This window comes from Trachypithecus francoisi, unplaced genomic scaffold (assembly GCF_009764315.1).
Source record: "Trachypithecus francoisi isolate TF-2019V2 unplaced genomic scaffold, Tfra_2.0 Lachesis_group21, whole genome shotgun sequence".
Taxonomy (NCBI): domain Eukaryota; kingdom Metazoa; phylum Chordata; class Mammalia; order Primates; family Cercopithecidae; genus Trachypithecus; species Trachypithecus francoisi.
In genome coordinates this window covers 23723563-23750387 of record NW_022681467.1, presented here as the reverse complement: position 1 = coordinate 23750387, position 26825 = coordinate 23723563, and the positions used below count along the sequence as shown (strand labels likewise).

The 26825-nt window shown below is 49.0% G+C and overlaps 2 protein-coding genes across 5 annotated transcripts; both read left to right on the top strand.

The window, feature by feature from the left end:
* On the top strand, positions 1–4308 carry LOC117068544 (progonadoliberin-2). 4 transcript variants are annotated; one of them, XM_033185858.1, is made up of 5 exons: positions 1–1914; positions 2095–2203; positions 2949–3107; positions 3214–3371; positions 4171–4308. In XM_033185858.1, exons 3-5 carry the CDS (start codon positions 2951–2953, stop codon positions 4207–4209), a joined length of 354 nt encoding a protein of 117 aa, XP_033041749.1. In that variant the 5' UTR covers positions 1–1914; positions 2095–2203; positions 2949–2950; the 3' UTR covers positions 4210–4308. The 4 variants fall into 4 exon arrangements, with proteins under 4 accessions (XP_033041749.1, XP_033041748.1, XP_033041751.1 ...); XM_033185857.1 differs by having other exon boundaries at positions 2–1914; positions 2944–3107; XM_033185860.1 differs by having other exon boundaries at positions 3–1914; positions 2944–3107; positions 3238–3371.
* A 121-nt stretch (positions 4309–4429) lies between these two features.
* Positions 4430–6731, top strand: MRPS26 (mitochondrial ribosomal protein S26). Its single transcript, XM_033185856.1, has 4 exons — positions 4430–4761; positions 4854–5000; positions 5090–5213; positions 6213–6731. Exons 1-4 carry the CDS (start codon positions 4550–4552, stop codon positions 6345–6347), a joined length of 618 nt encoding a protein of 205 aa, XP_033041747.1. The 5' UTR covers positions 4430–4549; the 3' UTR covers positions 6348–6731.
* Positions 6732–26825: the final 20094 nt, after the last annotated feature.

The following is a 26825-nucleotide window of genomic DNA, read 5'->3' as shown; positions in this document are numbered from 1 at the left end:
AATAAAAATAAAAATAGTTAATTAATTACATAAACAGCATGTCTCCCACCCCAGGCCTAAGTTCTTCCCTGTTTATGAGAGACTGCGTGAAAAAGCCCGTACTCTGTCTCTTCCCTCTTCCTCATTTCATTCCCATACGTTTCTTTTTCATCCCTGCTCACCAAGGTCACCTTGGTGCTAAACTCCAGGGATCCATGGTCTCTTCCCCTTTGTGTCACTGGCTGTCCTCTGCCTCTTATCCTCACCCTTTAGCTGCTCCTCCACTGTCTCTTCTCTCAGAGGTCAGGATTCTGGGTCTGTCTCTGTGGACCCTCAGCTCTCCTCCAATCCCAAGTCCCCCACATCCTGGTCGCATGTCAGGGTTTCAGAGATGCCTGCCTCCCACTGCCCACACCCAGGGGCCCACCCTCCTTTCCTCTAACCCTCCCACATTCTCTGGCCCCATGGATCTGCAGCAGTTCCTGCTGGCCCTTTTCCATTTTGTTTCTTACGCTGCACCCCTCCGCTGCCACTCCCTGCGTCCATGACTCCAGCTCACTTGTCTCTCCTTCACCCAGGTCGCCTGCTCAGTTTGTGCCCCTCTGTGCTCCTGCAGCACCTGAGTGTTTATTCACCTCTGAACCTCTGCTTTCCCACCTGAGTACGCGCAGCTCCGGGCTGCAGTGATTTCATATCCTGAGGACTGGAGCCCCATGGTGAACAGATGGCTTTCTGTGTTCTAATGAGAGGGATACAAGAGTTCTAGAGTTCTAGTCTAGAAAGGACATCAAACATTTCTAAAAAGCTAAGTATGTTGCCAGAAAAAAAAGGAAAGCAGAGCTTTCCCCAGGAAGCTTAGCTCTCGTTTAGATTTTTCAGGAAAAAACAATCAAATTACAGAATAAATAAAGGCACCCATCCCCCTTTTAAATGAACACCAGCTTTGAATAAAACGTTCTGTAAACCCCAAGCAGAACTAAACTAGTACACTGAACTTAGATTCATTTTCACTAAACCACAAAGCAAATGTTTTCCTAAAAATCACCCGGTTAACAAAGTCTGTGTATTTAAGCCAAAATAATTTAACTGAACATACGGGCCACACATTCGTTTCAGGTCCCTGCTAATAAGTCAGTCTGGAAATTCACAGGTGTGCCCATCCTGCCTTGGCTGCTGAAGTCCAGGTGTCTAGGGCTGACTGATGCCCATTATGCCTCCCCTTCCCCATCTTTGTCACAGGATTTGACGCACCAGCTCTCTTAATGACTCTGTCCACCACAATGCCAAGCCTGACCCTGGCCCTCCCATATGCTGTTCAGCCCAAGCGCGGAGATTGGCTATTAACCCTGTAAATAGGCCTCTGACCCCCGGAGGCTGATGGCTGGCCAGGGAAAGCTGAGCTGCTGACGCAGACTGGGAGGCAAGAGCCCACTTCCAGCAGCCAGGCTAGTTGTGTCTAAATCCATGACTGGGGAGGGGTTAGAGCCTTGAGGAACAAAATTATTCTACCGGCTGCTGATGGCCCTGGGAGACTGCACTGGCCCAACAGCTGGGCCCCATCTCATGGGCCCGCTTCTTCGCCAGGAGAGAAGCCACTCCTGGGTAGGTACTGCCCCACCCAAACCCAGCCATCTGTAGTGACCCAGCCCTGGTTCCCAGGTATGTGGATGTGGATTGTCCCACCCAACCCACTCTATAGTGAGCAAACAAGCCCTCTGGGACAGTGGTCACAGCCTCCCCTGTACCTCTGAACAGCCTGCCAGGCTCCCTACTCTTGGGCCTCCACTGTCCACCAGGGAAAGCCCTGAGCTGAGAGTTGGGGAACCTCATTTCTCCTGCCCAGGAGGCAATTCTCTTTTGGCATCAAGGAGGGCTGTGAGGGCTTTCTAGGTCTCAAGATGAGGAGCTTGAAGATGCAGCCTGGGAAGTAAGAAGGTGAGACCAGGACATGGGCCAGCCAGAAGCAGGAGTCCCAGGCCTGGAGGCTCCTGGGAAGGTGGTGGGGAGAGAGCATCTGTTGGTGGCCTCAGGGGAGCAGCTGCCTGGTGAATGCTCGTGGAGTGGATGCTCTGGAAAGGGGGATGGGTAGTAAGCTTCTCCCCCTCCCCTCTCAAGACGTCACTGGAGTCTGGGGGTGGAGCTGCCTGGTCTATAAATCCTGGGGCCATCAGGCTAAGGTCCTGCAGCCGCCTGAAGGAGCCATCTCATCCACAGCTCTTCCTCGGTGAGTGGGGAGCCTTCCCTAAGGGCTGGGACACCTGGATCGAGCTTTTTCCTGGGTCCATGGTGTGCTGCTCCTCTTCCCCATTCCCAAGCACCTCCACCCCTGAACCATGCCAGAAAAGTCCCCTTTTCCTCTCTTCTCCGCAACAGCTCTACCATCTATTGTGCTTGCTGTCCCTGGCATGGGAGGGATAAGGGGTAGAAGCTTTTGCCCCCATCAACACCACACATCCATTCCACATCCACAACTACTATGAAAGAGATAGAGCAGGCCACAGAGAAAAGGGCAGAAGGCCTGCCACTCTGGTTCCCTAGCACTGGTGCTCCAGACGCCCCTATATTGAGAACTCCCCTGACCATCCATCTATCCTCCCATCCATTGGCCTGAATTCAGATCTCTGTTCCCCTCCAACTTTCTTCCACTTCTGGAAACTCCTTGAAGGAAGGATGGATGGGCTTGGACAAGTGGGAGGGCCCTCAGAGTTGGCAAAGCAGGTAGCCTCTGTGCCCCGGGCTCAGGGAGAAGGCTGGTCCCCTGGAGCATCGTCCCCTGCTGGGCCAGGATCCCCCAGGATCTGGACCCCTGTGTGCTTGGGATGAAGAGCCGTGGCAGAGAGGGAAGGGCGTAAGGAGATACCAAAGCTGCCCCGGGATGCCAGTTTTCCAAGGTGGCCCTCTAGGAAGGGGGGTGGGATGTGGGGGTGAGGTAAGGCTCCTTGAATGCTGTACCCTGTCCATTAGAGCAGCCATGGCCAGTTCCAGGCAAGGCCTCCTCCTGCTCCTGCTGCTGCTGACTGCTCACCCTGGACCCTCAGAGGCTCAGCACTGGTCCCATGGCTGGTACCCTGGAGGAAAGCGAGCCCTCAGCTCAGCCCAGGATCCCCAGAATGCCCTTAGGCCCCCAGGTGGGTGTCTCCCAGCCTGATTGGAAGAAAGTGATGGCCGGGGGCTCCCCCACCCACCTGGAGCCTGAGGTCGGGGTAGGGAGGACAGCATCAGTTCCCTTCTAAGGAAGGGCCCTGGGCACTGCAGCAGGCAGCCCAGCCCAGGCTACCTATGGCCTCCCAAGTGATGCCCTGGCTCGCCTGGAAGACAGCATGCCCTGGGAGGGCAGGACCATGGCGTGGTGGTCCCTTCGCAGGAAGCGACATCTGGCACAGACACTACTGGTGAGTGGGATGAAAGGTCCCCAGCATCAAGACCAGCCACTGGTCATCCGTGGCCATTGTGGCTTAGGGTTGGATGCTGGGAGGGTGGGGAGAATGAAACACCACTGAGAATGCCCCCTGCCACAGCACCACCAATCATTTCTCAGTGCCGCTACTGCACACAGCAGGGTGCTGTCTGCTATCCTTCCCTATTTCCCAGGAGGATTCTAGACAATTTATAAAACACTTAGGTTAAAGACTGAAGTCACTAGTAGAGTAGGAGATAATTGAGCCAATGACTGTCTTGAAATGGACAGACCCTGGGCCAGTGGAAAGAGGTGAGGGATGCAGCCTCACACAAACAGACAACAGGGCTAAGACGACCAGGTGGTCACTGACATGTGCACCAGGAACATCTCAGGGACTGCAGAGCTCCCCAAGACATAGCAGAAGGCAGGCGTGGGGAAATGATGACTATTTTGCAAATCAAACATATTTAAAGTGCATCAGGAGAGCAAGATAACTAAAGAAGAAAGTGGTAAGTTCCTATGAGGCCAAGTCTTACCGCCTGATTTATGTGTACGGGCTCAGGTTTCTATGCGTCAGGCTTGTTTAGGGTAGACAGAGAGGGCATGCCCAAGGGAGCTGGAGATCCCCACACCCGCTGGATCCTCAGGCTTCTAGGGGAGGCGGGGCCGCGTCCAGCTCTGGTAGGCCAGGTGGGGACGGGGGGACGAGAGGGGAGAGGACCGGGAAGGTGGCAGCTCGGCGGTCACGAGACTAGTGTCTTGAGGCCTGACCGCCACCTCTCCCTCCGCAGAACGCAGCCCGAGAGCCCCGCCCCGCCGTCCTCCAATAAACTGTGAGGTTCTCCGAAGTTGTTGCCTCGAATTCTGTCCTTCGTCCCCTCCCTCTCTTCCCCGCTGAGACCTTTCCCTGCGTGGGGGCTGGAGGGAGGCGAGTCCCGCCCCGCGGGCGGCAGGAACGAAGGGATGGCCCAGGACCCTGGCTGGAGGGCTGGGCCAGAGCCTGGGGGCTGGGTGCGGACGTCCGCAGGGTCGCCGCTTGGGTTCCAGAGGCCACAAGGCCGGGCGAGGTGTGAGGGACAGCCCGAGGACTACAGGTCCCAAGGTGCCCCGGCGCCGCTTCCGGGGCACGGTGGAGCCCCGGCAGCGCGGCCGCAGTGAGGAGACGCGGCCATGCTACGCGCGCTGAGCCGCCTGGGCGCGGGGACCCCGTGCGGGCCCCGGGCCCCGCTGGTGCTGCCAGCGCGCGGCCGCAAGACCCGCTACGACCCGCCGGCCAAATCCAAGATCGGGCGCGTGAACATGCCGCCCCCAGTGGACCCTGCGGAGTTCTTCGTGCTGATGGAGCGTTACCAGCACTACCGCCAGACCGTGCGCGCCCTCAGGTATGCGGCCGGGGGGAGGTGGCCGTCCGCGCGCGCTGGGGACGGTGGGGGCGGGCGAAGAGGGTGCCGATTCCTGCCGCCTCTGCACGCAGGATGGAGTTCGTGTCCGAGGTGCGGAGGAAGGCGTACGAGGCCCGAGCCGGGGTTGTGGCGGAGCGCAAGGCCCTGAAGTACGCCACCGAGCACCGCGAGCTGATGGCCTGGAACCAGGAGGAGAACCGGCGGCTGCACGACCTGCGGTGCGTGGGGCGGGAGGCGGGACCGGGCGGCCTGGCCGGCCTGGGAGAAGCCCGGGCCTCGCTCAGCCTCGGCCCCTTGACCCTCACAGGATAGCGAGGCTGCGGCAGGAGGAACGGGAGCAGGAGCAGCGGCAGGCGTCGGAGCAGGCCCGCAAGGCCGAAGAGGTGCAGGCCTGGGTGCAGCGCAAGGAACGGGAAGTGCTGCAGCTGCAGGTGGGCAACGCCTCCGGAGGGTGGGACTCCAGTCGGTTCGCGGCTTGCGGGGGACTGGGAATTCTGGGTACTGCGACGCCGGCGCTGGCTGTGTGCAGAGACTTAGAGTTGGCAGGTCAGGCTTTGGGAGAAGAGAGAGAGTGCCAGTCAGGCGCAAAGACCCAGAGGTGAGCAGAGTAATTGGACAGTGTTCAGGTGCCTAGCAGGTCTGTGGGAGGGACCCTGCGTTCCACAAAGAGGTTGTATTTTGCATAACAGGTGATGAAGCCATGAAGGGTTAAATATTTCAGGCTGGGATTAGCAAGTGTGTGACTTAAAAGCAGGGAGACCACTTAGGAGTAATGCAGTGAGAATGGATGAGGCTTGATTTAAAGTAATATAAGGGTGGCTAGGAGCGGTGCTTCACACCTGTAATCTCAGTACTATGGGAGGCCTAAGCGAGCGTATCACTTGAGTTCAAGAGTTCGAGTCCAGCCTGGCCAACATAGTGAAGCCCCGTCTCTCCTAAAAATAGAAAAATTAGCCGGGCGTCGTGGTGTGCGCCTGTAATCCCAGCTACTCGGGAGGCTGAGGCAGGAGAATCGCTTGAACCCAGGAGGCGGCGGTTGCAGTGAGCCGAGATGGAGCCACTGCATTCCATCCTGGGCGACAGTGAGACTACGTCTCAAATAAATAAAGTAATAGGGGGAAGGACGAGTTAGAGTGATTCAGAGGGGACCACTGAGGGACAGATTTCACCTACCAGGACGTGAGATTTTCATAGCTGGCACTCTGGGCTATGGCTGAAGTGTCTGAGAAAAGAGCAATGTGGCAAAGCAACCTGATATCACTCCACTGGGAGGCCAGAGGGGCTCTCAAAGAGAACCTGGGCTCCAGGCATGCTTCCCCAGGGAGTGGGAGCTGCTTTCTCAGTGGGGTGAGAGGCCAGCAGGCTGGGTGGGCTGGCTGGCTGGCATGTGCCCGGGGCTCCTGTTCAGCTGGGCTTTTCTCTCCCGATAGGAAGAGGTGAAAAATTTCATCACCCGAGAGAACCTGGAGGCACGGGTGGAAGCAGCATTGGACTCTCCGAAGAGCTACAACTGGGCCATCACCAGAGAGGGGCTGGTGGTCAGGTCACAACGCAGGGACTCCTAGGGGCCCAGTAAAGACAGTGCCCGCCGAGGGACCATGTTGGTATTGTGGTGGAAGAGTTGGCCCTGACCTGGAATAAAGCAGTTGGTGCTGCTTATGAGGACGGTTCAGCCTTATCCAGCACAGCCTTCATGTTTTGCCCTCTGCTGTCAACACTTGGTCAGAAACTTCCAAACACAGTGCCCTGTTCTGCCCCTGTGTACAGCCTCAGCACACCAGGAGACCCTAGAGTGGTTTCCATCTCACAGAGGGTCAGACAGGGCCACAGCCCCCTCAGCCTGCCAGGTCATCCGAGTATCATCAAGAGTAGTGATGGGCAAATTACAGTCTGAGGGCCAAACGTGCCTGCTTCCTGTTTTTGTAAATAAAGTTTTGTTGGAACACAGCCATACCCATTCATTGACTTCTTTTTCCTACAGTGGCAAAGACAAGTAGTTGCAACAAAGACCATATGAATCGCAAAGCCTAAAATATTTCACTTTTCACAGGAAAAGTGTAGTGATCTCTCATCTGGAGCTTTAGGGCTCTAGCCTGGAGCAGATGTCACCCAGGACCTGAGCCACAAGCTAACCATTGGCCAGGGGCCTGTCTCTGCTCTATACTGGGCTTTGCTGGCCAGAGTCTGGTGTATCCAAGACCCAGAAGGCAAACAGGAGACCGCATTTCTTCTGGGTTCCACAAAGAGGTTGTATTTTCCCTTACAGGTGATGAAGCCATGAAGAGTTAAATATTCCAGGCTAGGATTGGCAGGTGTGTGACTTAAAAGCAGGGAGACCATTAGGAATGGATCTCTCCACCCATGGCCTCAGTGACTACATTTGCCCTGGCATTGCCAGCGCACTTGGGCCACCCAGCAGATTGCTGCTGGCAGGGGAGACCTGGTTGACCAAGATTTTATAAGGTTAGTGTGGCTTAGCAAGCACTTGAACCAAACTCTGTGGGTACCAGGACTGCCTGTGATGATGAAGAGAGTATATAGATCTGTAGTCCCGGTTCAGATGCAGGCCCTCAAGCAGTGTCTGGGATGAGCTGGAGGAATGTTTCTCAACCAGAGCAGCTTCCATTTGCTGCTATGCACATGAACTCCAGCTTCTCTCCATGACTCCCACCTTGCAGGGAAGGCCTAGGGACCCCCAAGAAATGAAAACCTTTTAGGGTATATGGGCAACTCTTATTGCAGGTGAGAAAGCAGGTAATAAGGTGCAAGCAGAGGTGGTGCCTGGCACCCAGCCCTCCTCAGAGCACTGCACTCCTGAGAAGCTTGGCCTCCCTCCTCAGGCCGGTAGTAGCTCTTCTCCCCTGGCAACAACTTTAGCCAGAGCACAGTGGCATCCCTGCTTTTAGGTGCGAGGCATCTGGAGTGAAACCTGATGGGCACACATGGTTTGATGATGTCTTCCATGGCCTCCGGCTTCGTCATGGACCATCTGGCCCCCTGCACTGGAAGAAGCCTTTGGTGATGTGGCACATAGGCCCATGTTAGGAAGTCCGGTTTTATGTAACATACTCCCTCTCTGGACCTCCTTGTCTCCATCTCCCAGTTTCATTCTTTCCAAGGCCTCTGTACCGGGATCCACACATAAGCCATCTGTTCAGACAGAGGACACGCTGACCTCGAAGCTCTGTCTTTGGGCTAATTCCACTGCTGTCCAGCATGGGGCTGGAACTCAGCATTCACTGCTGATGCCGTTATGTCATGCAGAACCACCTGGAAACCAAGTGTCACGTTTTTATTCTCTACCCACAGCCACCTTGCTGGTGTAGGCACCACTAGGCAGCTTTTTGGTACCTTCAGGGTTAACTCAAACCCAGTGCCACTGCACCTGCTTCTAATGGAATACAGAGTGCAGCCTGGTGCACCGGTAGCCTCTCAGATCCCATCCAGTCCAGGTTGCAGAGTCATGTGATGCCCCAGGGTAGAATGCCTGATCTCCACAGAACCCTGGATGGTTAACCTGATGGACATGGCCTTGCTCAAAACACCAGAGTCTCTTCAGATCCTTGCCTCAAGTTCCTAGTAGGGCTTGGATCTGCTACAGACAATGAACTCTGCAGGGTTTCAAGGGGCAGAGTTGCCAGAATCATGCTGCAGCCTGGACCACCCAGAGAATATCTTGTTCAAGACTCCACTTGTGGGTGGTAGATTTGGGGTCTACCTGGTAAATGCATTTGGAGCAGAACACCCAAAAGTAAGTGCTTTCACCAAGATGGGAGGAGGCCCACCAGGCTTTGTGGGATAGGCAGGATGGACCAGCAATTTGTGAGTGGCAAGTTTTTCCTGAAGGACCCAATCAAGTATAGATGTTTTATCACGAAACTTGGGATTTTTGCCCCTTCCAGTTGTCTAGAATAAGCATGATGTCAATGAGTGGCCCCCCATGCTGTCCTGGGGATGGATGGTATAGGTAGGTCTTGAGGATCTGGTTATGCAAAACTGTACAGTCGTTCATCTCTCAGCCTGAATCGTGAAGGTGTGCTGCTACCAGGTGAAGGCAAGCTGCTTATAGTGGTCCAGGTGGGTAGGACAAGAGAAGAATGCATTTGCCCAATTAACCTGTTCCATCAAGGAGACCACCCTAGACATCATTACACCTAAAGTCATTCCTCATATTTTCCCAGCATACTCCAAATTTTCCATATGGAACAGTCACAGTTATCCAGTATTCCCTGAGATCTTTGGGAAATGTTACCTCCTGCACTTACCCTGTGGTTATTTCCCCAGTTCTGACAAGTACAGTTGAAATGGACAACTAGGAAGGTCAGTTGACTCCTGAAATAAGAGCAACTTTGGCAGAAAGGGTTAAGTTTGGAATTATTTTTCCTTCCCAAATAGGAAGCCAAAAGTAATATTGCAGTCCCAAAAACCCGAAACAGGCAGGCCTAGCCATGATGCTGTCATTTCCCCTGTCATGTGCTTTAGTGAATATTTCCTTAGCTCAGGTAAGTGCATAAACAATTTATGTGATGTATAATGAGTTTTTATAAAAGTAATACTGCCAGAGCCAGCATCATGGTTCAGTTTACAGGACCCCAAAGTCAAGAACTTGAAGAATCCCACCATAGTGCCACAAAAAGGGCCCAGGAAAGTGACATTAAAAGGTCAGAGCTGTGGCCTGACACGGTGGCTCACACCTGTAATCCCAACACTTTGGGAGGCTGAGGCGGGTGAATCACGTCAGGAGGTCGAGACCAGCCTGGCCAACATGGTGAAACTGCATCTCTACTAAAAATACAAAAAATTAGCTGGGTGTGGTGGCAGGCACCTGTAATCCCAGCTGGGAGGCTGAGGCAGGAGAATCACTTGAACCCAGGAGGCGGAGATTGCAGTGAGCCGAGATCGCACCACTGCACTCCAGCCCAGGCGACAGTATGAGACTGTCACCAAAAAAAAAAAAAAAAAAGAGCTGCATAAGCCCCAGTCTTACGCAGTACTGCTCTGTGGGTCACAGTAATCCTCTCCAAATGCATTTACCCTCACTGAGAGTAAAAACACAGGTGTGAGGTTTAAGTTCTCTGGGAAGTTGTGTTACAGTTCACATTTTTTTCTTTTCTTTTTTTTTTTAATGCTGGCTGCTGAGGGAGAGAAATGGTCTGGGAGTGAGGTTGTGTGGCTGGGAAATCTGAAACAGAAACAAACATCAACCATGCCTACTACACAGCCTTCTGGCACTACCAGAGTCAGTGCTCACAGGCACTGTTGCTGGCACCCCTGCTGCTGCTGCTATTGGAACTGCAGGAACGCAGGTGACCACTGCAGCTGCCAGAAATGCCCCAGAAGCGGGAAAAGTGAATTTGCCCTTCCTCTGGCCTTAAAAATCTTTCCCCAGGCCAGGCACGGTGTCTCATGTCTGTAATCCCAGCACTTAGGGAGGCTGAGGTGGGTGGAGCACCTGAGATCAGGAGTTCAAGATCAGCCTGGCCAACATGGTGAAACCCATCTCAACAAAAATACAAGAATTAGCCAGGTGTGATGGCGGGTGCCTGTAATCCCAGTTACTTCGGAGGCTGAGGCAGAAGAATCGCTTGAACCTGGGAGGTGGAGGTGCACTTCAGCCTGGGCAACAGAGAAAGACAGAAAGAAAGAAAGAAGAGAAAGAAAGAAAGAAAGAGAAGAAAGAAAGAAAGAAAGAAAGAAAGAAAGAAAGAAGAAAGAAAGGAAAGAAAGAAAGAAAGAAGAAAGAAAGAAGAAGAAGAAAGAAGAAAGAAGAAAGAAAGAAAAAAGAAAGAAGAAAGGAAGGAAGGAAGAAGAAGAAGAAAGAAGAAAGAAAGAAAGAAGAGAAAGAAAGAAAGAAAGAAAGAACGAAAGAAAGAAAGAAAGAAGAAAGAAAAAGAAAGAAAGAAAGAAAGAAGAAAGAAGAAAGAAAGAAAGAAAGAAAGAAAGAAAGAAAGAAAGAAAGAAAGAAGAAAGAAAGAAAGAAAGAAAGAAAGAAAGAAAGAAAGAAAGAAAGAAAGAAAGAAAGAAGAAGAAGAAAGAAAGAAAGAAAGAAAGAAAGAAAGAAAGAAAGAAAGAAAGAAGAAAGAAAGAAGAAAAAGAAAGAAAGAAAGAGAAGAAAGAAAGAAGAAAGAAAGAAAGAAAGAAGGAAGGAAGGAAGGAAGGAAAGGAAAGAAAGAAAGAAGGAAGGAAGGAAGGAAAGGAAAGAAAGAAAGAAAGAAGAAAGAAGAGAGAGAGAGAGAGAGAAAGAAAGAAAGAAAGAAAGAAAGAAAGAAAGAAAGAAAACAGCAGTTTATAAACAGGTATTCTACATCCCTTTTAGCATTGTTTATCAGGACTGTCATTTTCTTGTGTGAGACATTGGGTTTTTTCCCTCTGAATACGTTACTATTGTGACATTTAACCCTTAGAAAAAAAAATGTTAGGCCACGTGCAGTGGCTCACACCTGTAATCCCAACACTTTGGGAGGCTGAGGTGGGAGGATCACTTGAGCCCAGGAGTTTGAGACCAGTCTGAGAAACACAGGGAAACCCATCTCTATTTTAAAAAGATAAAAATAAAAATTAGCTGGGCATGGTGGTGTAAACCTGTGGTCCTAGCTACTTGGTAGGCTGAGGTGGGAGGTTGGCTTGTGCCTGGTAGGTTGAGACTGCAGTGAGCCATGATCACACCACTGGACTCCAGCCTAGGCAACAGAGCGAGACCCTATCTTCAAAAAAAAAGAGGAAAAGAAAAAAAGAGTTAACAAATGTTCCGTATTTCAGTTACTTCCTGACCTGGTGATATTTAAGTGTGTGTTTGTTTTTGGATGATCTTTGCAAATATATTAACTACTGTTGAGGGGAAAAGCTGCTTTGGCGACTTCAGCTGACGGAGTCACACTTCTGGGCTCTCTGGGCCCTTTTGTGAGTTTATAATAGAAACAAAATAAGACCTTATTAAAAAATCCCCAAGAGAGATGGGAGAGTATTTAAATGGTTGCCCCATTTACTACTTCTACCCAGAAATCCATAGAAATAAATCAAAAAAATAGATTTATAGTAACAAGCCTGGTGCAACCTGCTTGGGTTTGAATTTGAATCCTAGCTTCTCCCTCTTACTACTTCATATCTTTGAGAATATTTCTTAGTCCTTCTGTGCCTCAGTTTCCTCAAAAGTAAAATAGGGATAAACAATACTAGTATCTACTATAAGGGTATTGTGGCAATTAAATGAGAAACTGATGTAATGCTAAGCTCACTGCCTGCAACACCGTTTGTGCTCAATAGATGTTACATGTTATTATTATTATTTTACTTATTTATTTACTTATTTTGAGATGGAGTTTCTCTCTTGCTGCCCAGGCTGGAGTGCAATGGCGCAATCTCAGCTCACCACAACCTCCGCCTCCCGGGTTCAAGCGATTCTCCTGCCTCAGCCTCCCAAATAGCTGAGATTACAGGCATGTGCTGGCTAATATTTTTGTATTTTTAGTAGAAATGGGGTTTCACCATGTTGGTCAGGCTGATCTCGAACTCCCAACCTCAGGTGATCTGCCCATCTTGGCCTCCCAAAGTGCTGGGATTACAGGCGTGAGCCACCGCGCCCAGTCACATGTTGTTATTATTATTACGATTATTTTAGGGAAACCAGAGAATAGTCTTAAACTCATATCATAGACTGAGAAGAATTAACTGCCAAATAATACAGTCACACAGGGGGAATGAATTGCTGGAGGAGTTCAAGACCTGCCCTGCAGCTCCCCTTATCTCCAGCAGAGGGCAGACGCATCAAGATAGTGACAGGGCCCTCAAAAACGGAAAGGATAAGATTGGTAAATTTGACTTTTTTTTTTTGAGACAGAGACTTACTGTTGTTGCCCAGGCTGGAGTGCAATGGCTCGATCTCGGCTCACCCCAACCTCTGCCTCCTGGGTTCAAGCGATTCTCCTGCCTCAGCCTCCCTAGTAGCTGGGATTACAGGCATGCACCACCATGCCTGGCTAATTTTGTATTTTTAGTAGAGATGGGTTTTCTCCATGTTGGTCAGGCTGGTCTCAAACTCCCGACCTCAGGTGATCCACCCGCCTAGGCTTCCCAAAGCGCTAGGATTACAGGCGTGAGCCACCACACCCAGCCCGACTACATTATTTAAGAAATAAACTAAACAGGCCAGGTGCAATGGCTCATGCCTGTAATCCCAGCACTTTGGGAGGCCGAGGCAGGCAGATCACCTGAGTTCAGGAGTTCGAGACCAGCCTTGCCAACATGGCGAAACCATGTCTCTACTAAAAATACAAAAAAATTAGCTGGGTGTGGTGGCACGCACCTGTAATCCCAGCCACTTGGGAGGCTGAGGCAGGAGAATCGCTTGAACCCAGGAGGTGGAGGTTGTGGTGAGCCAAGATCGTGCCTTTACACTCCAGCCTGGGCAACAGAGTGAGACTCCATCTCAAAAAAGAAAAAAAAAAAAGGTAAGTTGCAGACATCAAGACACTTCGTCTCTAAATACTTAAGCATATATTTCTTCAGAACAAAGTCATTTTCAACATAAGCATAGTGCTAATATCTACCCAAGAAATCAAACAAAAACTCTCCGTTTCCCCTGCCCCTCCCCAGCTCTTGGCAGCTACCACTCTACTTTCTATTTTGTTTTTTTAGAAATAGGGGTCGGGTCTTGCTCTGTTGCCCAGGCTGGTCTCAAACTCCTAGGTTCAAATGATCCTCCCACTGTGGCCTCCCAAAGTGTTGAGATTACAGACATGAGCCGGCATGCTTGTAGTTTTATACTTTCAAGTGTTTTTTGGGGAGAGGAGAGGGTCAAATCTGTTCTTTGGTCTTCTTGTAATTGGATATTTGTATCTTTCTCAAGTTTGGGAAAGTTTTCTGTTATTATTATTAATTTTTTGGAGACAAAGTCTCACTCTGTTGCCCACGCTGTCGTGCAGTAGCACAATAACAGCTCACTGTAGCTGTAAACTCTTGAACTCAAGTGATCCTCCCTGCCTCAGCCCCCAAGTAGTTGGGATTACAGGTGTGCACCACCTGTAATGCCTGGCTAATTTTTTTATCTTATTTTTTGTAGAGACAAGGTCTCACTATGTTGCCCAGGCTGGTCTTGAACTCCTGGCCTCAAGCAACCCTCCTGCCTCGGCCTCCCAAAGCATTGGAACTACTGGCATGAGCTACCATACCAGCCTGTTATTACTTCTTTGAATAAGCTTTCTTCTACCCCTTGCCCTTGCTCAACTCCCTCTTGAACACCAGTAATTCTTAGATTTGGTCTATTGAGGTAGTTTTCTACGTCTTGTAGGTGATCGTCATTCTTTTTCATTCCTTTTACTCTTCTCATTGTGTATTTTCAAATAGACTATCTTCATGGCCCATTGTGGTGGATCACACCTATAATCCCAGCACTTTGAGAGGCCAAGGCAGGCGGAATGCTAGAGCTTAGAAGTTCGAGACCAGCTTGGCCAACATTGCAAAACCCCGTCTCTACTAAAAATACAAAAAAAATTGGCCACGCACGGTCTGTGGCTCACGCATGTAATCTTAGCACTTTGGGAGGCTGAGGCAGGCAGATCACCTGAGGTCAGGAGTTCAAGACTAGCCTGGCCAACATGAAGAAACCCCATCTCTACTAAAAATACAAAAATTAGCTGGGCGTGGTGGCGGGTGCCTGTAATCCCAGCTACTCAGGAGGCTGAAGCAGGAGAATTGCTGGAACCCAGGAGGTGGCAGTTGCAGTGAGCTAAGATTGCACCACTGCACTCCAGCCTGGGCAACGAGAGCAAAACTCTGTCTCAAAAAAAAAAAAGAAAACAAAAAAAAATTATCCAAGTATGGTGGCACACACCTGTAATCCCAGTTACTGGGGTGGCTGAGGTAGGAGAACTGCTAGAACCTGGGAAGTGGAGGTTGCAGTGAGCTGAGATTGCACCACTGCACTCCATCTTGGGTGACAGAGTGAGACTTTCTCTCAAACAAAACAAAACACAACACCTAGAAACAACCTGAAAGTCCATCAGCGGAATGGTGGATAAACACATTATGGTATCTTTTTTTTTTTTTTTTTGAGATGGAGTCTCACTCTGTTGCACAGGCTGGAGTGCAGTGGTGCAATCTCGGCTCACTGCAAGCTCTGCCTCCTGGGTTCACGCCATTCTCCTGCCTCAGCCTCCTGAGTAGCTGGGACTACAGGTGCCTGCCAACACGCCCGGCTAATTTTTTTGTGTTTTTAGTAGAGACGGGGTTTCACCTTGTTAGCCAGGATGGTCTCGATCTCTTGACCTCGTGATCCACCCGCCTTGGCCTCCCAAAGTGCTGGGATTACAGGCGTGAGCCACCGCGCCCGGCCACATTATGGTATATCCTAATAATCAAATACTACTCAGCAATGAAAAAGAAATGAACCACTGCTGTATGCAACAACATGGATTAATCTCAATGGGATTATGCAGAGCCAAAAAATGCCATACATGAAAAGAGTACATACTCTGTGGTTATACATCTATATGAAGTTCAAAAACAGGTGACACTAAGCTATTGTAATACACACTAGAGTCTAGCTCTGATAGGACATTGACTAGGAGAGAGCAGGAAGGAGCCTTCTGGGATGCTAGAGGAAGATCTGTGTCTTGCTCACTGTGGTGTTTTACACCACACATGCAAATGGGTAAAAATCTATCAAGCTGAAGATTTGTACACTTTGGCCAGGCGATGGCTCACGCCTGTAATCCCAGCACTTTGGGAGGCTGAGGCTGGCAGATCATGAGATCAGGGGTTCCAGACCAGCCTGGCCAACATGGTGAAACCCCCGACTCTACTAAAAGTACCCAAAAAAGACCAGGTGTGGTGGCTCATGCCTGTAATCCCAGCACTTTGGGAGGCCGAGGCGGGCGGATCCGGAGGTCAAGAGATTGAGGAGACCATTCTGGCCAATGTGGTGAAACCCCATCTCAAAAAATACAAAAATTAGCCGGGCATGGTGGCGCGCACTTGTAATCCCAGTTACTCTGGATTGAGGCAGGAGAATCGCTTGAACCCTGGAGGCAGAGGTTGCAGTAAGCCAAGATTGAGCCACTGCACTCCAGCCTGGTGACAGAGTGAGACTTCTTCTCAAAAAAAATAAAAATAAAAAGCTGGGTGTGGTGGTGTGTGCCTGTAATCCCAGCTACTTGAGAGGCTGAGGCAGGAGAATTGTTTGAACCCAGGAGGTGCAGGTTGCAGTGAGCCAAGATCACGCCACTGCACTCTAGCCTGGGCAATGAGCAAGACTCTGTCTCGGGGGTTAAAAAAAAAAAAAAAAAAAAAAAAAGATTTGTACACATTATGGAAATTTTACTCAAGAAAAGTGAAGGAGAAATATTTCCCAAGGAGAAGATGACACGGTGAAGTGTGACTGCATAAATTTCTTGGCCACGAAGGTAGAAAGGGCATCATATGAATGCCTGGTCTTATGTAAATACGTGTGTTGTTCTTTTTTTTTTTTTTTGAGACGGAGTCTCACTCTGTCGCCCAGGCTGGAGTGCAGTGGCCGGATCTCAGCTCACTGCAAGCTCCGCCTCCCGGGTTCACGCCATTCTCCTGCCTCAGCCTCCCGAGTAGCTGGGACTACAGGCGCCCGCCACCTCGCCCAGCTAGTTTTTTGTATTTTTTTAGTAGAGACGGGGTTTCACCGTGTTAGCCAGGATGGTCTCAATCTCCTGACCTCGTGATCCGCCCGTCTCGGCCTCCCAAAGTGCTGGGATTACAGGCTTGAGCCACCGCGCCCAGCCGACGTGTGTTGTTCTTATAGTAATACCAGAACAGTTTGTCTTTTCTTTTTTTTTTTTTTTTTGAGACTGAGTCTTGCTCTGTCACCCAGGCTGGAGTACAGTGGTACAATCTCAGCTCACTGCAGCCAAGACCTCCCAGGCTCAAGCAATCCTCCCACCTCAGCCTCTTAAGTAGCTGGGACCACAGGTGCATGCCACCACTCCTGGCTAATTTTATATTTTTTTGTAGAGACAGGGTTTCACCATATTGCCCAGGCAGGTCTTAAACACCTGGGCTCAAATGATCTGCCCACCTTGGCCTCCCAAAGTGCTGGGATTATAGGCATGAGCCACTAAGCCTGGCAGATTGTCTTTTCACCAAAAAAAAAGATGGACAAGTTGCTGTACCTTGCACTCTTTATCTCTAAAAAGGAGACATGTTGCATAGTGAACCTCTGAATTTTGGAGTCAACATTGGCCACATTTGAATGTTCTGCTCATCAAGACTAGAAGTGCTGCCAGCTTTGAGGGGCATCTAGGGCAAGAGAGGACAGCTTAAGAGATCCAGTTGCAAGGCAGGCAACTCTGTACTTTGGGCCTTATGATTCAGTAGACCCAGTAGAACTGGTACTTAAGATGTCCACAGTTAATCAGAATGCCATGTGGACCTGTGGTAAGCTTCAGTGGATACTAGCATCAGAAGCCCCTGGGTTTGTTTTTTGTTTGTTTTCCTTTTATATGTTGAGATGGAGTCTCATTCTGTCACCCAGGCTGGAGTGCAGTGGGGTGATCTCGGCTCACTGTAACCTCTGCCTCCTTCCCAGGCTCAAGCAATTCTCCTGCCTCAGCCTCGTGAGTAGCTGGGACTACAGGTGTGCGCCACCACACCCGGCTAATTTTTGTATTTTTAGTAGAAATGGAGTTTCTCCATGTTGGTCAGGCTGCTCTCAAACACCTGACCTCAGACCTCAGGTGATCCTCCCACCTCAGCCTCCCAAAGTGTTAGGATTATAAGTGTGAGAAAATATATATTTCCTTTTTTTTTTTTTTTTTTTTTGAGACAGAGTGTTGCTCTTGTCACCTAGGTTAGAGTGCAGTGATATGTGACATGATCTCGGCTCACTGCAACCTCCATCTCCTAGGTTCAAGCAATTCTCCTACCTCAGCCTCCCGAGTAGCTGGGATTATAGGTGCCCACCACCACATGCAGCTAATTTTTGTATTTTTAGTGGAGACACGGTTTCACCATGTTGGCCAGACTAGTCTTGAACTCCTGACCTCAAGTGATCTGCCCACCTTGGCCTCCCAAAGTGCTGGGATTACAGGTGTGGGCCACCGTGCCCAGCTAAATATGCTCTATTTTTTATTTGTCAATTATACCTCAATAAAGCTGGGGAAAAAAAGAACTGAAAAAATACTGTTCATGAATTATTTTTCTTTGTTGGGGCTACCATTCTCTCCCACTCCACTGACTGTGTGGAGACAGCCCACACACTGGTTGCAGGTGCAGAGGACATCTGAGGACAGGCTCGCCCTGCCCACCACCATTGCCACTGGTGCCCGAGCATGCCTTCTGGGGCCTGGGGATCAATCCATCCTGCCTGCCACTGCCAGTGCCCATGCACACCATCTGGGGGGCTGAAAACAGGCCTGCCCTGCCCCTCACCACCACGATTGCTTCTAGCACCTGTGCACATCATCCAGGGGCGTGAGATTCAATCTGCCCAGCCCACCACACTCACCACCCATGTGCACCATCCAGGGGCCTAAGGGTCCCACCCTACCTACTGATGTCAATGCTGGTACCCATGCATGTCATCCAGGGGTCTGGGGGTTGACCTGCTCTGTCAGCACTCATGCATGCCTTCCAGGGACCTGAGGGCAGACTCACCCCACCTACTGCTGCCATCCATGTGCACCGTCCAGAGACCTAGGGGTTGATCTATTCCCTTCACTGCCACTGGTGTGCATGCCACACATGCACACTGTCCAGAAGCCCAAGAACAGGTCCACCCTGCCTACCACTGCTTCCTGTGTGCATCTCCCAGAGGCCCAGGCGCTGGCCCACCCAGCCTGCTGCTGCCAGTACCAGCACGCCACCCAGGGGCCTGGGGACCAGCCCAAATAGATTGCTGTCACCACCACCCTGTCCAAAAAAAAAGACTCAACTGTATTCTGCTTATCAGAAATTCACTTCACCTGTAAAGACATAGACCGAAAAGTGAATGGATGGAAAAAAATATTCCATGCAATTCCATACAATTGGGGAAAAAAGTGACTGTTTTTTTAAGTGACTGATACTCCTGCATGCTTTTATTTATTTATTTATTTTTTGAGACAGAGTTTCGTTCTTGTTGCCCAGGCTGGAGTGCAATGGTGCGATCTTGGCTTACTGCAAACTCTGCCTCCCAGGATTACAGGCACCTACCACTGCATCCAGCTAATTTTTGTATTTTTAGTAGAGACAGGGTTTCGCCATGTTGGCCAGGCTGGTCTTGAACTCCTGACCTCAGGTGATCCGCCTGCCTCGGCCTCCCAAAGTGCTGGGATTACAGGTGTGAGTCACCGCACTGGCCTTGCATGCTTTCAGTTTCCAATCATTTGGAAGCCAAAATGATTAGAACAGTCATTTATACCCTACTATATAACAACAAATGCCTACATCAAAAAAAGTAGGAAGACTTCAAGTAAACAACCTCATGATGCTCCTCACGGAGCTAGAAAAGCAAGAATAAACCAAACCCAAAGGAAAGAAATAAAAGATCAGAGTAGAACTAAATATTAGAATAGAGACTAAAAAAGGGACACAAAGGGTCAATGAAATAAAAAGTTGTTTTTTAAAAAAGATAAACAAAATCTGGCCAGGTGCGGTGGCTCACGCCTGTAATCCCAGCACTTTGGGAGGCCGAGACGGGCGGATCATGAGGTCAGGAGATCGAGACCATCCTGGCTAATACAGTGAAATCCCATCTCTACCAAAAATACAAAAAATTAGCCGGGCGTGGTGGCAGGAGCCTGTAGTCCCAGCTACTCGGGAGACTGAGGCAGGAGAATAGCGTGAACCCGGGAGGCGGAGCTTGCAGTGAGCCGAGATTGCACCACTGCACTCCAGCTTGGGCGACAGAGTGAGACTCCGTCTCAAAAAAAAAAAAGAAAATCCATAAACCCGTGTTTGGTGTGTGAGAAAAAAAAAATCAATAAGCCACTGCCAGGACTAACCAAGAAAAAAAGAGAGAAGACCCAAATAAAATTAGAAATGAAAAAGGAGACATACAACTGATATCAGAGAAATATAAGGGATCATTAGAGACTATTATGAACAACTATACACTGACAAACTGGAAACCCTAGAGGATATCTGTGAATTCCTGGACACAAACAACCTACTACGATTGAACCAGGAAAAAAACATAGAAAACCCGCAGAGATCAATAATGAGTAACCACATTGAATCAATAACTAAAAGTCTCTCAACAGAGAAAAGCTCAGGACCAGATGGCTTTACTGCGGAATTCTACCAAATTTATAAAGAACTAACACTGATTCTTCTCAAACTAGTCCCAAAAATAGAAGAGAAATTTTTTCTAACTCATTCTATGAGGCCAGCATTACCCAGATACCAAAACCAGACTAGGACACACACAACAAAAGAAAACTACAGGCCAATATACCTGATAAACATAGATGCAAAAATCCTCAACAAAATACAGTTGATCCTTGAAGAATGTGGAGGTTACGGATGCCAAAACCCTGCACACTAGAAATTCACATATAACTTTTTACTCCCCCAAAACTTAATTACTAATAGTTAAGTGAAAGGCCTTTACAATGCAAACTATAACACACTGATAAAAAAAAAATTGAAAAGGATACAAAAAAACAGAAAGGCATCCCATGCTCATGGATTGGAAGACTTAATATTGTTCAAATGACGGTACTCAAAGCAATCCACAGATTCGGTGCAATCCCTATCAAAATACCAACGACATTCTTCACAGAAATAGAAAACACAATCCTAAAATTTGTATGGAACCACAAAAGATACTTAATAGCCAAAGCAATAATGAGCAAAAAGAACAAAACTTAGAGGCATCACGCCACCTGACTTCAAAATTTACTACAAAGGTATAGTAATCAAAACAGCAGGTTACTGGTATAAAAATAGACACAGACCAAAAGAATAGACTGGAGAATCCAGAAATAAATCCATGTATTTACAGTCAACTGATTTTTGACAAAAGGCATCATGAACAAACATTGGGGAAAGAACATCCTCTTCAATAAATGATGCTGGGAAAACAGGATATCCATAGGTAGAAGAATAAAACTAGACCCCTATCTCTCATAGTGTACAAAACTCAACTCAAAATGGCTTAAAGACAAACATAAGACCTGAAACTATAAATCTACTAGAAGAAAGCATGGGGAAAACACTTCAGGATATTGGTCCAGGTAAGGATTTTATGGCTGAGACCTCAAAAGCACAGTCAACAACAACAACAAAAATAGACAAATAGGAATACACTAAACTAAAAAGCTTCCGCACAGCAAAGGAAGCAATCAACAGAAACAACCTGTAGAATGGGAGAAACTCTTTATAAACCATTCATCTGACAAGGGGCTAATATTCAGAATATACAAGGAATTCAAACAACTCAGCAGCAAAAAAATAAACAATCCCAATAAAAAGTGGGCAAAGGGCTGGGTGAGGTGGCTCACACCTGTAATCACAGCACTTTGGGAGGCCGAGGTGGGCAGATCATAAGGTCAGGAGTTTGAGACCGGTCTGGCCAATAGGGTGAAACCCCGTCTCTACTAAAAACACAAAAAATTAGCCGGGCATGGTGGTGTGCGCTTGTAATCCCAGCTACTCGGGAGGCTGAGGCAGGAGAATTGCTTGAACCTGGGAGGCAGAGGTTGCAGTGAGCCAAGATCACGCCATTGCACTCCAGCCTGGGTGACAGAGTGAGACTCTGTCTCAAAAACAAAAATAAAAACAAAAACAAAAACAAAAATGGGCAAAGGATCTGAATAGATATCTCAAAAGAAGACATGCTTGAGTCTAGGAGTTGGAGGTTATAGTGAGCTATGATCACACCACTGTACTCCAGCCTGGGCAACAAAGTGAGACTCTGTCTCTAAAAAGTAAAATAAAATAAGAAAAAAAAAAGACATACAAATGGCCAACAGGTATATGAAAAAAAAATGCTCAACATTACTAATCATCAGAAAAATGCAAATCAAAATGACAATGAGGCCAGGCATAGTGGCTCATGCCTGTAATCCTAGCACTTTGGGAGGCCAAGGCAAGTGGACTGCTTGAGCTCAGGAGTTCAAGACCAGCCTAGGCAACACAATGAAACCCCATCTCTACAAAAAATGCAAAAATTAGCCAGGCATGGTGGCTCATACCTGTGATCACAGCTACTTTGGGGGCTGAGGCACGAGAATCACTTGAACCCCGGAGGCAGAGGTTGCAGTGAGCTGAGATCCTGACACTGCACTACAGCCTGGATGACAAAGTGAGACCCTCTACAAAAAATACAAAAATTAGCCAGGTGTGGTGGTGCGCACATGTAGTTCCAGCTACTCTGGAGGCTGAAAGGGGAGGATCACTTGAGCCTGGGTGGTCAAGGTTGCAGTGAGCTGAGTGAGATTGCACCATTGCGCTCCAGCCTAGGCAACAAAGTGAAAAGAAAAAAAAAGAAAAACAATAAACAGGAATGAACTACTGTAACTGCCCAACAGGTTCACTTTACCCACTGCCTAGACAGCCAATTTATCAGGACAGGGGAATTGCAATAGAGAAAGAGTAATTCACACAGAACCAGCTGGGCAGGAGACAGAAATTTCATTGTTACTCAAATCAATCTCCCTGAGCATTCAGGAATCAGAGTTTTTAAGAATAATGTGCTGGGTGGTGGGACAGCCATTGAGTCAGGAGTGTTTATTGGCTGGGGTGGAGAAGAAGCTGTCCTCTTGCATTGAGTCAGTTCCTGGGTGGGGGCCACAATATCAGATGAGCCAGTTTATTGATCTGGGTGGTGCCGGCTGATCCAAAGAGTGCAGGGTCTGCAGAATCTCTCGAAGCACTGATCTTAGGTTTTTCAATAGTGATGCTATCCCCAGGAGCAATTTGGAGAGGGTCAGAATCTTGTAGCCTCTAGCTACATGACCCCTAAACCATAATTTCTAATGTTGTGGCTAATATGTTAGCTCTACCAAGGCAGTCTAGTCCCCAGGCAAGAAGGAGGTTTGGTTTGGGAAAGGGCTGTTATTGCTTTTGTTTTAAACTATAAACTATATACTAAGTTCGTCCCAAAGTAAGTTCGGCCTATGCCCAGGAATGAACAAGGACAGCTTGGAGGTTAGAAACAAGATGGAATTGGCTAGGTCAGATCTCTTTCACTGTCTCAGTTATAATTTTACATTGGTAGTTTCACTACTGATACACAAAATAACTGGGATGAACCTCAGAACACCAGACATAAATTATCAAGTACTGTATTGTTCTATTTAGGTGACATTTCTAGAAAAGGCAAATCTCTAGCAGTGGTTTCCTGGGGCTGGGCTGGGAGCCAGCAGTGAGGCAAATGGGCATGGGGGAACTTTACACGGGGATAGAGTATTCTAAAACTGGATTGTGGGAGTGGCTGGATAACTGTTTGAATTTATCAAAAATCACCAAACAGTACACTTACAGTGGGTACAAATTATGATCTGTAAATTGCACTTCACTGGAACTTTTTAAATAAAAAAGTTCGGCCGGGTGCAGTGGCTCAAGCCTGTAATCCCAGCACTTTGGGAGGCCGAGACGGGCGGATCACGAGGTCAGGAGATCGAGACCATCCTGGCTAACACGGTGAAAACCCGTCACTACTAAAAAATACAAAAAACTAGCCGGGCGAGGTGGCGGGCGCCTGTAGTCCCAGCTACTCGGGAGGCTGAGGCAGGAGAATGGCGTAAACCCGGGAGGCGGAGCTTGCAGTGAGCTGAGATCCGGCCACTGCACTCCAGCCTGGGCGGCAGAGCGAGACTCCGTCTCAAAAAAATAAAAATAAAAAAAAAAATAAGTTCAAGTTTCAGTCCCTCCTTTACACATCCTTTGGCATCTGGCACACTTCCTCCTCCGTGAAACCCTGTCCTCAGACCCTTGCTTGTTTCCTCCTACCTCGCTTAGAGTGGGATCCTTAGTCCTCTTCTCCATCTGTCCTCCCCCAGGGTGATGCCACTCTGGTAGGGCCTTTAAATATTGGTACTGGCCGGGTGCGGTGGCTCATGCCTGTAATCCCAGCACTTTGGGAGGCCAAGGTAGGCAGACCACCTGAGGTCGGGAGTTTGAGACCAGCCTGATCAACATGGAGAAACCCTGTCTCTACAATAAATACAAAATTAGCTGGGCGTGGTGATGCATGCCTTGTAATCCCAGCTACTGGGGAGGCTGAGGCAGGAGAATCGCTAGAACCCAGGAGGCGGCGACTGCAGTGAGCCGAGGTTGTGCCATCGCACTCCAGCCTGGGCGACAAGAGCGAAACTCTGTCTCAATACATAAATAAATAAATAAATATTGGTACTGCCCATTGCTTCAGCCTGGACCTCTCTCCTGAACTCCAGACACACCTCCAAATGCCTGCTCAGGTTCTTCTTGGATGTGTAGTGGACATCCCAAACATGACAGGTCCACACTGAGCCCCTGCTCTTCCCAACTCAAATCAGTGCCACCCTCAGGTTCCCATGCTAGCTGATGGCACCTTCATCCTCCCCATTGCTCAAGTCAGAAATCTTGTTTTGTTTCTGTTTTTGTTTTTGTTTGTGAGACAGAGTCTCACTCTGTTGCCCAGGCTGGAGTGCAGTGGCACTATCTCGGCTCACTGCAACCTCTGCCTCCCCGGTTCAAGTGATTCTCCTGCCTCAGCCTCCTTAGTAGCTGGGACTACAGACACATGCCATCACGCCTGGCTAATTTTTGTATTTTTTAGTGGAGACAAGGTTTCGCCATGTTGGCCAGGCTGGTCTCATACTCCTGACCCCAACCTTGGCCTCCCAAAGTGCTGGGATTACGGGCATGAGCCAGCACACCCGGCCCAGAAATCTTTTTTTTTCTTTTTTTTTGAGACAGAGTCACTGTGTCACCCAGGCTGGAGTGCAATGGTGCTATCTCAGTTCACTGCAACCTCCACCCCCGGGGTTCAAGTGATTCTCCTGTCTCAGCCTCCCGAGTAGCTGGGAATACAGGCATGAGCCACTGCGCCCAGCCCGGCCCAGAAATATTGAAGTCATCTTCGATTCCTCTTTTTCTCTCCCACTCACATCCAATCCATCAGCAAACTGCAGTTGGTACCTCCTTTAAAATGCACCAAGAATCAGGTCACTTCTCGACGCGCACATCGCACTCACATTACTCACGAGGATTGTTGCATAGCCTCCTCCCTAGTTGCCCCACTGTCCTTTTTGTTTGTTTGTTTGTTTTTTGGTTTTTTTAGAAGGTGTCTTGCTCTGTCGCCCAGACTGGAGTGCAGTGGCACGATCTTGGCTCACCACAACCTCTGCCTCCCAGGTTCAAGCGATTCTCCTGCCTCAGCCTCCCGAGTAGCTGGGACTACAGGCGCGGACCACCATGCCCGGCTGATTTTTTGCATTTTTAGTAGAGACGGAGTTTCACCATGTTAGCCAGGATGCTCTTGATCTCCTGACCTCGTGATCCGCCCGCCTCGGCCTCCCAAAGTGCGGGGATAACAGGCGTGAGCCACTGCGCCCGGCTCCCCCAGTCTGTTCACAGCACTATATCCAAAGTTATCGTGAGCTGGCTCAGAACTCCCTCTTATTCCCCCATTTCATTTGGAGAAAAAGCCTGTGAGGTGCAGTCACATGTTACCTTTCTGATCTCAGGAGTTCAGTTACTCTGCTCTAGCCCTACTGGCCTCCTTGCTCTTTGAACATGCCAGGTGCATTCCTGCCTCAGGATCTTGGCACTTGCTGTTTCCACCCCTGCATTGTAGGCAGAATGCTAAAGTGGATCCCTGAAATTCTCCTCCCCCTGCCCCCCGGTATCTTTCTGTGGATTATACAATGATTACCCTTGTGTAATCTTTTCCGGCTTCATGTGGGTAGAACTCATAACTGTTTTTGTTGTTGTTGTTGTTGTTGTTTTGAGATGGACAGAGTCTCACTCTGTCACCCAGGCTGAAGTGCAGTGGTGTGATCTTGGCTCACTGCAACCTCCACCTCCTGGGTTCCTCCACCTCCCGAGTAGATGGGACTACAGGCTTCCACCACCGCGCCTGGCTAAATTTTTTTGTATTTTTTTTTTAGTAGAGACAGAATTTCACCCTTTTGACCACACTGGTCTCGAACTCCTGACCTCAAGTGATGGCCTTGAGGTCCACCTTGGCCTCCCAAAGTGCTGGGAGCCACCGTGCCCAGCCAACCGCACTCCAGCCTGGGCAATGGAGTGTGACTCAGTCTCAAAACAAAAACAAAAACAAAAACAGGCGTGAGCCACTGTGCCCAGCCAACTTTCTTCTAAACATTAGAAAAATATGACAAAAGTGACAACCATGACTATACTACATTATATGGCAAAGGTGAGGGGATTTTGCAGATGTAATGAAGACACCTTATCAATTTGATCCAGGTGGGTCTGACCTAATCAGGTCAGGTGCCCCTTAGAAAAGGACTACCTGTATGCTTAGACCTGAAGAAACAGAGACTGTCTCTGTTCCTGACCTTGAAGAAGCAGGTCACCACGAGTTTTACAGCTGCAAGGAAATGAATTCTGCTAACAATTACCTGGGCTCCGGAAAGGAATGCAGCCTGGCTGACACCCTGATCGCAGCCCCAGAGTAGAAGACCCAGCTAAGCCATGCCTGGCCCAATGTAATAAGCAAATGTTGTTTTAAGCTGCCAAACTTGTGGTAGCTTTTTTGTTTTTGTTCTGAGACAGAATCAACCTCCGTCGCCCAGGCTGGAGTGCAGTGGCACCATCCTAGTTCACTGTAGCCTTGAACTCCTGGGCTCAAGTGATCCCCCTGTCTCAGCCTCCCAAGTAGCTGGGACTGCAGGTGCATGCCAACAAACCCAGATAATTTTTAAAAAACATTTTATAGAGTCTGGGTCTCCCTATGTTGCCCAGGCTGGTCTCTAATTCCTGGACTTAAGTGATCCTCCCACTTCAGCCTCCCAAAGTGCTGGGATTACAGGCATGAGCCACTGTGCCTGGCCTGTGGTAATTTGTTATGCAGCAATAGAAAGCTAATGTCCCCTCAGACATCTGCATGGCTTCTTTTCTCTTCTTCACAAAGAAGTCTACACTGA

Excerpts from the sequence above, each read along its gene's own strand:
- MRPS26 (XM_033185856.1), top strand. The coding sequence starts at position 4,550 with ATGCTACGCGCGCTGAGCCGCCTGGGCGCGGGGACCCCGTGCGGGCCC. Across the intron at positions 4,762-4,853 it reads CAGACCGTGCGCGCCCTCAG|GATGGAGTTCGTGTCCGAGG; the intron begins GTATGCGGCCGG and ends CTCTGCACGCAG. Across the intron at positions 5,214-6,212 it reads GGGAAGTGCTGCAGCTGCAG|GAAGAGGTGAAAAATTTCAT; the intron begins GTGGGCAACGCC and ends CTCTCCCGATAG.
- LOC117068544 (XM_033185858.1), top strand. The coding sequence starts at position 2,951 with ATGGCCAGTTCCAGGCAAGGCCTCCTCCTGCTCCTGCTGCTGCTGACT. Across the intron at positions 3,108-3,213 it reads GAATGCCCTTAGGCCCCCAG|GAAGGGCCCTGGGCACTGCA; the intron begins GTGGGTGTCTCC and ends TTCCCTTCTAAG. Across the intron at positions 3,372-4,170 it reads ATCTGGCACAGACACTACTG|AACGCAGCCCGAGAGCCCCG; the intron begins GTGAGTGGGATG and ends CTCCCTCCGCAG.